General features: G+C 37.5%; 1 protein-coding gene across 23 annotated transcripts in view; it reads left to right on the forward strand.

Annotated features, from left to right (window-relative positions):
- Nucleotides 1-12,396, forward strand: part of LOC127840099 (transformation/transcription domain-associated protein-like) — a 136,523-nt gene that overhangs the window by 7,455 nt on the left and 116,672 nt on the right. For 14 of the 23 annotated variants that reach the window (XR_008030402.1, XR_008030405.1, XR_008030403.1 and 11 more), the window contains exons 6-10: nucleotides 287-370; nucleotides 2,336-2,530; nucleotides 3,787-3,953; nucleotides 10,798-10,894; nucleotides 11,835-11,973. Coding sequence is in view for 14 of the 23 variants with exons in the window: in XM_052368495.1 (XP_052224455.1) it covers nucleotides 287-370; nucleotides 2,336-2,530; nucleotides 3,787-3,953; nucleotides 10,798-10,894; nucleotides 11,835-11,973 (682 nt within the window). In the remaining 9 variants the exon portion in view is untranslated. The other 9 variants (XM_052368505.1, XM_052368499.1, XM_052368501.1 and 6 more) reach the window with 9 other exon arrangements.

Consider the following 12,396-nt stretch of genomic DNA (forward strand, 5'->3'; position numbering starts at 1 on the left):
TTTTACTGCCCTGATGACTGAACCTTGCCAATCTGTTGCCATCATCAGGGATGCTATTTCCTTCCCCTGGGTGTTTCCTTAATTCTGCATAATTTATTAAGAGATATAATTGGTTAATGCTGCAGAAATTACCTGCTACTCAATTCTACATGATCATTGGTAAAATGAATGTATCACTATTTTAATATAATATTAAAAAATACCACTTTAATACATTATGCCAACCTTATCATATTATTTGTAATGTTGCTATTGATGCCCAATGTGTGAGTGGTTTCTTCCACAGATAGAGAATGAGGAGAATGTGCTTGTATGTCTCAAGATCATCATAGAGCTCCATAAGCAATACCGACCACAGATGAATGATGAGGTATGTATAGAGCTCCATAAGCAATACTGACCACAGATGAATGATGAGGTACGTATAGAGCTCCATAAGCAATACCGACCACAGATGAATGATGAGGTATGTATAGAGCTCCATAAGCAATACCGACCACAGATGAATGATGAGGTGCGTATAGAGCTCCATAAGCAATACCGACCACAGATGAATGATGAGGTATGTATAGAGCTCCATAAGCAATACCGACCACAGATGAATGATGAGGTATGTATAGAGCTCCATAAGCAATACTGACCACAGATGAATGATGAGGTATGTATAGAGCTCCATAAGCAATACCGACCACAGATGAATGATGAGGTATGTATAGAGCAGCGCTTCCGTTATCTTTTAAAAGTTGGAAGTCCTGACTTCCAAGCCGAAAATTTTGGACGCCCCAGAAATAAATTTTTGAAGTCCCACTTTTATTTCAGAATTTTAATATACGTACATGTTCCAACTCTATTCATTACCCGATAATCCAGTATTATTACGATTTATATTTTTATTTTGGCATATACAAATTGAATTGTGGGATGGGGGAATTCCCATTGAACATGCGTTAATCACGTGACGTGATTTGAGAGCATAGAGCACGTTCATATTTAGTGATTACAACAAATCAATGACTTAACTAAAAATGTTTCATGTACCTCCTTTCAGAAAAGTTTGCGTAAGTGAAAGCGAATTTTGGAGTGTAAAAAAGCGTCTTTCTTTTAATTATACCGAGTACACTTAATTCCGAATCGCAATATAACTTTTCAGGTCATTCATGCATGTAGACCAATATGCTTAGTTTGACAATTTCAAAACACGTTATTTAAATACTTGTTGCATTATGCGTTATGACAATCGGTATACAATAAACGTTATTCAATTTAAGTATATTCAAATGCTTATAAATCAAACGTGTACTCCGAAATCATTTCCAGATTTTATTATTCACGGAAAGTTAAGAACATTCTAGCAACAAATAAACATTTCCCGTGTATTTCGTGCACACATGAAAATCATGCAAAAATTAGACTTCATGTATAACGTCACGCCATCCTTCCTCGGAGAAAGCGTTGACTTAATTAAATTTGATTGCTAAATAGAAACTTCGTAGCGCAGAGGTCGCTAATATTATTGTATACAGCTTCACGTGGGGTCAGCATGTATTCTTCTGCCTAAGTGCTGATTGGCTGATACGCTTACCAAGAAGCATGTGATTGACAGCTGGAAAAATCAATATTGACCACTCGCTGAGAAATTCATTGAAAACTGTAGCTCTTAGGCGGAGCAAAGACCTATAGGTCTTTGGGCGGATTTAACGGTCTAAATAACCAGATTTACTGTTGACATTTGTGCGTGTTGTGTATTCGCAAACAGCGTACATGTGGATTATCGGACGTCCAAGGGACGTCCACCATTTGCATAATGGACGTACGACTGCCGTTTTCGGGTGTAATTTACGCCCGGACGTCCACTAACGGAAGCGCTGTAGAGCTCCATAAGCAAATATCACTGAATCATCGGATTAAGAACGTGCAGGGCCCATATTCCTCAATTCTTAGATCAAGTATAAGAATGAAGAATGGTCTTAAAATTGAAATATTCAAGAAATTTCTTTAATTTGGGTCAAAATTGATCAGTTTTATGTACATAATTTTTCGTGTAGAGCACATCTATTCTTTATTTTTAACTCGAAGAATAGGTTGGTGAAAACAGGCCATAACTTCTTAATCTCAATCTGCTTCAAAGTTTCTTCAATGTGTTTTGGTTCATGGTGTAAGATTATCAGCATTTATCATCACATGTATGTTTTATTTCTTTTGAAGTGAGAATCATAAGTAGTAATAATTTGTCTTGGGTGGTCGAATTTTAGTGCCAAACATGATTTCTGAATTGAGCTTTTCCACTGAAAAGACATTCTATTTGCAGAAGGAAGAATTATGCTATGTATTGCAGATCCAAGACTTCCTCAAGTTTGTGAACCAGATCTACACCAACCTGCCGAAGCATCTCAGTAAGATCTTTGAACCTCGTTCCCAGACGAAGGTGAAGGACATAGCAGAGATCAATGTGGACGCCCTGCTACAAGAGACATACACCGTTACCACCATCATCACCGACAAGAAGAATCCCGAGAACCAGAGCGTATCAGTATGGGCCATCTTATAATACATACACTTTATACATTAAACATCTTATCTTACATACTTTTGTATATGATTAATGTTGACTTATATCCATATGCACCATCTTTTAATGCATCCATAGTATACATGATTAATATTAAGTTACAGTGAACAATTTTAATTGTTAGGAAACTTAGTTGTTATCTTTTTTAAATATTCTAATAAAAAATATCTTATTTGGTTTTAGAAAATGAATATGAATTTCTGGATCTGTGAATTAAAAACATAATGTATCTAATACTCTTATATGGCAGGTTGAAGCACTAAATACCGATCTGTCTATCCTTGAATCTTTGTGATTGTTTTCAGTTCAATATCATCCAACATGTTTTCAGTACAATATCATCCCACGGTTGTTTTCAGTACAATATCATCCCACGGTTGTTTTCAGTACAATATCAGCCCACGGTTGTTTTCAGTACAATATCATCCAACATGTTTTCAGTACAATATCATCCAACATGTTTTCAGTACAATATCATCCCACGGTTGTTTTCAGTACAATATCATCCCACGGTTGTTTTCAGTACAATATCATCCAACATGTTTTCAGTACAATATCATCCAACATGTTTTCAGTACAATATCATCCCACGGTTGTTTTCAGTACAATATCATCCCACGGTTATTTTCAGTACAATATCATCCCACGGTTGTTTTCAGTACAATATCATCCAACATGTTTTCAGTACAATATCATCCCACGGTTGTTTTCAGTACAATATCATCCCACGGTTGTTTTCAGTACAATATCATCCCACGGTTGTTTTCAGTACTATATCATCCCCCATGTTTTCAGTACAATATCATCCCACGGTTGTTTTCAGTACAATATCATCTCACATGTTTTCAGTACAATATCATCTCACATGTTTTCAGTACAATATCATCCAACATGTTTTCAGTACAATATCATCCCACGGTTGTTTTATGTACAATATCATCCCCCATGTTTTCAGTACAATATCATCCCACGGTTGTTTTCAGTACAATATCATCTCACATGTTTTCAGTACAATATCATCCAACATGTTTTCAGTACAATATCATCCAACATGTTTTCAGTACAATATCATCCAACATGTTTTCAGTACAATATCATCCAACATGTTTTCAGTACAATATCATCCAACATGTTTTCAGTACAATATCATCTCACATGTTTTCAGAACAATATCATCCAACATGTTTTCAGTACAATATCATCCCACATGTTTTCAGTACAATATCATCCCCCGTGGCGTGCTGTCCCTAAAAGTGCTGGCAGAGCTGCCAATCATTGTGGTGCTCATGTACCAGCTGTATAAGCCCAGTGTACACCAGGAGGTGGCCAACTTCATACCCCTCATCATGAACACCATCACCCTGCAGCCTCAGGCACAACACAGGTATGGTAACATGAACTTGACCCTTTGCATGCTGGGATATTTGTTGTCTGCTAAATTGATGTCTGCTGAATTTCTAAAATCATCATTTTCTTTACTTTTTTTTCAAAGACCACTATCAGAATAGCAAACAGTTTGGATCATGATCAGACAACACGTTTGATTCATTTTTAGCTCATCTATGTTTTGAAAAAAAATTATGAGCTATTGTCATCACCTTGGCGTCGGCGTCTGCGTTGGCGTCCGGTTAAGTTTTGCGTTTAGGTCCACTTTTCTCACAAAGTATCAATGCTATTGCATTCAAACTTGGTACACTTACTTACTATCATGAGGGGACTGGGCTGGCAAAGTTAGATATCTCTGGCGTGCATTTTGACAGAATTATGTGCCCTTTTTATACTTAGAAAATTGAAATTTTTTGTTAAGTTTTGTGTTTAGGTCCATTTTATTCCTTAAGTATCAAAGCTATTGCTTTCATACTTGCAACACTTACTAACTATCATAAAGGGACTGTGCAGGCAAAGTAATGTAACTCTGACTGGCATTTTGACAGAATTATGTGCCCTTTTTATACTTAGAAAATTGAAAATTTGTTTAAGTTTTGTGTTTAGGTTCACTTTATTCCTACAGTATCAAAGCTATTGCTTTCATACTTGCAACACTTATTAAAAGGGGACTGTGCAGGCAAAGTTATGTAACTCTGACTGGCATTTGGACGTAATTATGGGCCCTTTATACTTAGAAAATTGAATCCCCCCTTCTTTTTTTTTAAGATCATCTCACAAATGACCACCACACCCTCACACTATACCCCCCCCCCCTGACCCAACCCCCCACATTATTTTTTTTGAAACGGTTAAAACACACAAATATTTATTTTTATTTTTTTATGTTTGAATTACCGTCCAACCATCGCACCCAAGAATCCCCCTACCCCACCCCACCCCCCCTTCCCCCGCGAATCCCCCCTAAATTTTTTTTTTTAAGATCATCTCACAAATGACCACCACACCCTCACACTATACCCCCCCCCCCCCCCATCCCCCCCACCCAATTTTATTAGCTCATCTATTTTTTGAAAAAAAAATATGAGCTATTGTCATCACCTTGGCGTCGGCGTCCGGTTAAGTTTTGCGTTTAGGTCCACTTTTCTCAGAAAGTATCAATGCTATTGCATTCAAACTTGGTACACTTACTTACTATCATGAGGGGACTGGGCAGGCAAAGTTAGATAACTCTGGCGTGCATTTTGACTGAATTATGTGCCCTTTTTATACTTAGAAAATTGAAAATTTTGGTTAAGTTTTGTGTTTAGGTCCATTTTATTCCTTAAGTATCAAAGCTATTGCTTTCATACTTGCAACACTTACTAACTATCATAAGGGGACTGTGCAGGCAAAGTAATGTAACTCTGACTGGCATTTTGACAGAATTATGTGCCCTTTTTATACTTAGAAAATTGAAAATTTGGTTATGTTTTGTGTTTAGGTCCACTTTATTCCTACAGTTATTTTGGGCGCCAAAGTGTAGGCTGCCAAATTTTGTGCTCTCATATTTCGGATTATTTTGAGAATACCAGTGACAGGAAAAATGTGATTTTTGCCAGTGATATTCATTAATGTTTGACGGACGCAATACTTAATTTATCTTTAAAAAAAAAGATATGCTAAAAGTAGAATATTAGTAGAAACTATTTGATCTGTGTTAATATTTTGGGAATATTTCATCAACGGATTAATATTTTTCCTGTGGTGAACACTTTCTCAACGGATTAATATTTTACCTGTGGTGATCACTTTCTAAACGGATTAACAAATGTTTCTCAGATGAAAAGCAACACCAAATAGATACCTCAGACTTAAATCTAAATGGTTATACAATGAGTACTGTAAATCTTTCAAATAGAACAGGCGGCGGCGGGCTTTAACTTGTCGGACTGGGGTTACTGTACGAAAAGTGTCAAGTAGTAATACCCGGACATTTGAACATGGTATATGGCAACTGATTCTCAAAAACATTACAATTAATGTAATTGGCGTTTACAGACCACAATCATTAGGGACTGAACATCAATTTTTAACAGAATTTTTCGAATTCATGGAGGACATTGTTCCCAACTATTCAAATCTTATGATTCTTGGAGATTTCAACTTGCATGTCAACAAAACTAACAGTGTTGTGACTGAATTTAAGAATTCTCTTGTAGCAATGGGTTTGGAACAACATGTTAATTTCAGCACACACACAGAGGGTAATACACTCGACCTAGTAATCTCTGAGGCTACAAATGGTATTGAAATCAATTCGTGTGAACCAGGCCCTTTTTTTTCGGACCATTGTGTAGTTAAAGTCGTTACCAAAGTACAAAAAGAAAATATCAAGAGTCAAACAATAAAATTTCGAAATTTTAAAAACATAGACCACTCAGCATTTACTAACGACCTCAATGAAATGTCAATTACAGCAGACAAAGTAGACACTTTTGTAGAGCAATTCGAAGATGAAATCTGTAGAATTCTTGATAAACACGCTCCATACATTAAGAAAAACAAAATCTGTCGTGCACCGAAACCATGGTTTAATGAAAACATTCTTGAACTAAAACGTAAAACACGCAAACTGGAACGCATGTGGAAAAAATACAAACAACCAGACCAATATGAACTTTTAAAAAATGCCAGAAATAAATACACTTTCGAGTTGAATGCAGAGAAGCAACGATCGCTTAGTCAAAAAGTAATTGATTTTCGCGGAGATTCTAAAAAACTCTACAAGTTTGTATCAGAATTATCAGGAAAAAATACTGATAACCCTATGCCGGAAGGTGAAAGCGACACCGCGATAGCTGAAAATTTTGCCGATCACTTCCTGGATAAAATTAACAAAATTCGAGATGCCCTTGCAAGTTTCGAAAAATTCACACCCAATCACAAGGAAGTGCCATGTTTCGGTATGATCGAGGAGCTAACCCAAGATGAAGTGAAAAAGATCATCAATCATCTTCAAACAAAATCATGCGAACTAGATGCATTGCCAACAAGAGTACTAAAATCATTTTTAAACCAGTTACTACCGTTCGTGACAAAATTGGTTAATCTCTCTCTGAGTCAAGGAGTTTTTCCTTCAAAATTTAAACAGGCAATAGTAAGACCACTTCTTAAGAAAATTGGACTAGACCTGAGTTATGCCAACTATAGACCAGTGAGCAACTTATCATTTCTATCGAAAGTGATTGAAAAGGCTGCTCTGTTTAGACTCAATATACACACGTAAATGAAAACAATCTCCTTCCAAAAAATCAGTCAGCCTACAGACAATTCCATTCTTGTGAATCTGCTTTACTTAGACTAGTCAATGACTTGAAGGTATGGAAGAACAAGAGGTTACAGCGCTTATCGCCATTGATTTGAGTGCTGCCTTCGATACAGTCGATCATGACATTCTACTAGACGTGTTGCAAAAACAATACGGTGCATGCGGCACGGCACTAAACTGGATAGACTCGTATCTTTGTCCAAGAAGCTGTCGCATAAGTGTTAATTCAGCTTTATCAGCGGCACGTTCTTTGGAGTGTAGTGTCCCCCAGGGTAGTTGTCTTGGTCCATGGCTCTACCTGACGTACGCTGGAACACTGTTTGATGTCGTTCCTCCCTCCATCACAGTCTACAGTTTTGCAGACGACCACACTGCAAACAAGCGATTCAAACCTACATCTTCTTCTGTTGAAAGAACTGCCATTCTAGAACTTGAAAGTTGTGCACTCGTTATTAACAACTGGATGAACGAGAATAAACTGAAAATGAACGCATCAAAAACGGAATTCATCATGTTTGGTAGTAGACCCCAATTAAATAAATGTCAATCTAAAGAAATAGATATTGCTGGTGACACTGTTAAAGCAGAAAAATGCATACGGTATTTGGGTGCATATTTAGACGAAACACTAAATTTTAAAGAACACATCAAAATTTAGTGCCGTACAGCCATGTACAACTACCTTAAAATCAAAAACATAAGGAAATACTTAACAAAAGAAGCAACAGAAATACTCGTTTTGTCTTTGGTAATATCCCATCTAGATTATTGTAATCTCATCTTGTATGGAACAGCTCAATGCGAAATAAACAAAATGCAACGTATCCAAAACATGTGTGCCAAATTGGTACTCGGCCGACAGAAATATGACAGTTCAAAAGATGCCTTGTATGAACTACACTGGTTACCAGTAAAGGCTAGGATAACATTCAAATTACTGAACTTCATGTATAATTGTTCTGTTGGTAACCCGCCAAAATACCTTACAGAACTTTTAAAAGAAAAAGTACCAGCACGTAACCTACAATCTACCGTCTCGTATGACGGATGTTATGATGTGAAACGCACAAAGAGAAAAACTTTCATGGACAGGAGTTTCGGAGATGTTGGTCCGAAACTGTGGAATGACCTTCCATCAAGCATCCGGACTTCCGCATCAATCAACATTTTCAAAAGGAATTTGAAAACATTTCTCTTCAGAGACTTTTACAACCTATTTTAATTTGAATACCTGTGATTTAAAAAAATAATCGAGACTCAGTTGTGCGGGCTTATTTGGCACTAGGACTCATAGGACCAAGCAATTAAAGAATTGTGCGGGCTTCTTTGCTCGAAAAGGATATTTATTGTACAAGTGACTGGTAACCAAGAATCATTAGGGCTTCTTTGCTCAATGATTGAATTACATCAACCAGCTGTCTTTTAGTCATGCTTAGGCCTTCTAGTTGTGTCTTATAGTCACACTGTAATTTTAACCTTCAAGTTGTGTCTTGTAGTCACACTTGGTCAGTCTATTTGTGACTTGTAGTCACGATAGTTCAAATAAGGTTAAAACCCAAAAGAAGTGTCCTTAAGTATGACAGGTGACCGGTAGCTGTGGGATCCGACAGCCAGAGTGCAGAAATATCCTTTTACGTACCCTTTTAGTTAATGAAAAACAGTGTCTTTATGTTGCCAAATATTTGCTCATATAATCATTATAATTATTGTCTTAACTCTAGTTATATCAATTTATTACATAATATTTTACTTTTACTGTGTTTTAATAGTGTAGCCGGTATTGTTTTATTGCTTAATTTCCTTACAGCATTCTTATTTATATCACACATTTTAAGATCTTTAATCCTTTAATTAATGCTGCATAATATTATCAATACCTCTTATTTTTTATCAATCTTATGTACATATATATGTTTTGTACAACGCCATTGAATATAATTATATAAATAGGCGTTTCATCAAATTAGCAAGTTTCAAGTTTACAGTATCAAAGCTATTGCTTTCATACTTGCAACACTTATTAACTATCGTAAGGGGACTGTGCAGGCAAAGTTATGTAACTCTGACTGGCATTTGGACGGAATTATGGGCCCTTTATACTTAGAAAATTGAAAGTTTGGTTAAGTTTTGTGTTTTGGTCCACTTTACCCCTAAAGTATCATAGATATTGCTTTCATACTTGGAACACTCGCAAACTATCATAAGGGTACAGTAAAAGGACAAGTTGCATAACTCTGGATGTCATTTTTACGGAATTATGGCCCTTTTTTGACTGAGTAACTTTGAATATATGGTTAAATTTTGTGTTTCAATCCACTTTACTTCTTAAGTATCAAGGCTATTGCTTTCAAACTTCAAATTCTTTCATGCTATCATGAGGTTACTGTACCTGGCAAGTTGAATTTTACCTTGACCTTTGAATGACCTTGACTCTCAAGGTCAAATTATAAAATTTTGCTAAAATTGCCATAACTTCTTTATTTATGATTACATTTGATTGATACTTTGACAAAACTACTCTTACCTGACATACCACAATAGACTCCACCCAAACCATCGCCCGTGCCCCCCCCCCCCCCCCCCCGAATCCCCCCCCCCCCTATTTTTTTTTTTTTTTTTTAAAGATCATCTCACAAATGACCACCACACCCTCACACCATACCCCCCACCCCCACCCCACCCCTCCCCAATTTTTTTTTTTAAATGGTTAAAAAACAAAACTATTTATTTTGATTATTTTATGTTTGAAATACCGTCCAACCATCGCACACAAGAATCCCCCCCACCCCCCCCTCTCCCCACCCGAATCCCCCCCCCCTAAATTTTTTTTTTTTTTTTTTTTAAGATCATCTCACAAATTACCACCACACCCTCACACTATACCCCCCCCCCCCCCCACCTCATTATCAACCTTATTATTTTATGTTTGAAATACCGTCCAACCATCGCAACCAAGAATCTCCCCCCCCCCCCCCCCCCCACGACCCCCGATTTTTTTTTTCCCTTTTTTTTGCATTTTTGGAAGATAATGTCATAAATGTCCACACCCCCACACAATGCACCCCTCTTCACTCCACCCCTCCCTCCTTTGTGATTGTTAATGAGAGTCCCTTCACCTTTAAAAAGAAAATAGATGAGCGGTCTGCACCCGCAAGGCGGTGCTCTTGTTTTTTTTTTGAAATGGTTAAAAAACACAAATATTTATTTTTATTATTTTATGTTTGAAATACCGTCCAACCATTGCACCCAAGAATCTTTTTTTTTTGCCTTTGCATTTTTTTCCCGCATTTTTGGAAGATAATGTAATAAATGTCCACACCCCCACACTATACACCCCTCTTCACTCCACCCCTCCCTCCTTTGTGATTGAAAATGAAAGTCCCTTCACCTTTAAAAAGAAAATAGATGAGCGGTCTGCACCCGCAAGGCGGTGCTCTTGTATAAACACTGTAACAACCCCTTGTATTCATTTGAAGTCTCCAACTGCCTGCTATGTGAGGGATCCATGAGGTGATGGTGGTGTATATTTCAGAGCCCACCCTGCGTTCAACAAGGAGGTGTTTGTAGACTTTGTGGCTGCCCAGATCAAGACCCTCTCCTTTCTGGCCTACATTGTCAGAATATTTCAGGTGAGCTTAATCACTCTAGTCATATAGTTGAGCTTCATTTTCAGCACAAAAACTATTGTTTTTTAAAGCATGAAGATATCATTTGTATTTCTTCAAAGAAGGATGAAAATCTCCTACTTAATGTGAATAGACCGTTTCCTAACCTTAAATGTAATGAAAAAAAAGTCGATTGCGGTGATACTTTTTTGTATGGTATTCATGATGAGGACAGAGTCTGGTCAATGTGAGCAAGTAAATCTGTTCAATTTGTCTGTTCTATATGGTATTCATGATGAGGACAGAGCCTGGTCAATGTGAGCAAGTAAATCTGTTCATTTTGTCTGTTCTATATGGTATTCATGATGAGGACAGAGCCTGGTCAATGTGAGCAAGTAAATCTGTTCAATTTGTCTGTTCTATATGGTATTCATGATGAGGACAGAGTCTGGTCAATGTGAGCAAGTAAATCTGTTCATTTTGTCTGTTCTATATGGTATTCATGATGAGGACAGAGCCTGGTCAATGTGAGCAAGTAAATCTGTTCAATTTGTCTGTTCTATAACACTAATACATGTTTCCTCAGCTGTTCCGTGATGCCACATTGTTTTTTTTCACTTTTTGGAATGAGGCCCAGGCCCTTAAGATTGCGAACAAATAGTGTTTCTCGGCCTAAAGTGGGAAATTCGTGTTTTGTTTTCTTTTGATAACAAACAAATTGAGAATATTTTTTTTATCAATATTTTCTTGACAAAGGTTCAACTTTAAGAACTGAATGGGTATGCAATCGAACTTAATTTGGCAATTATTTAAAAAAATGGGTGGTGGGGGCTTCACTTGGGAATTTTTTTTAAGCAATCATTTGGGAAAAATATATTTTCCTTTTGGATATGGGAATGAGGCCGAATTTCGGCCACACTGTCATGGAACAAAACACAGTTTCAAATTGCCACTTTTATTGTAGGAGCAAGTGCAGCAGCACTCTGCAGCCATGGTGCAGGGCCACCTCTCCCTGCTGTCCCTGTGTCCCCAGGAGGTGGCACATCTGAGAAAGGAGCTGCTCATAGCAGCCAAACATATCCTGGCAACCGACCTACGTAACAGTAAGTACCCACTGCTCATAGCAGCCAAACATATCCTGGCCACCGACCTACGTAACAGTAAGTACCCACTACTCATAGCAGCCAAACATATCCTGGCCACAGACCTACGTAACAGTAAGTACCCACTACTCATAGCAGCCAAACATATCCTGGCCACAGACATATGTAACAGTGAGTACCCACTACTCATAGCAGCCAAACATATCCTGGCCACAGACCTACGTAACAGTGAGTACCCACTACTCATAGCAGCCAAACATATCCTGGCCACCGACCTACGTAACAGTTAGTACCCACTACTCATAGCAGCCAAACATATCCTGGCCACAAACCTACGTAACAGTTAGTACCCACTACTCATAGCAGCCAAACATATCCTGGCCACAAACCTACGTAACAGTAAGTACCCACTACTCATAGCAG

The sequence above is a fragment of the Dreissena polymorpha genome, chromosome 7 (genome assembly GCF_020536995.1).
Source record: "Dreissena polymorpha isolate Duluth1 chromosome 7, UMN_Dpol_1.0, whole genome shotgun sequence".
NCBI classification, from domain to species: Eukaryota; Metazoa; Mollusca; class Bivalvia; order Myida; family Dreissenidae; genus Dreissena; species Dreissena polymorpha.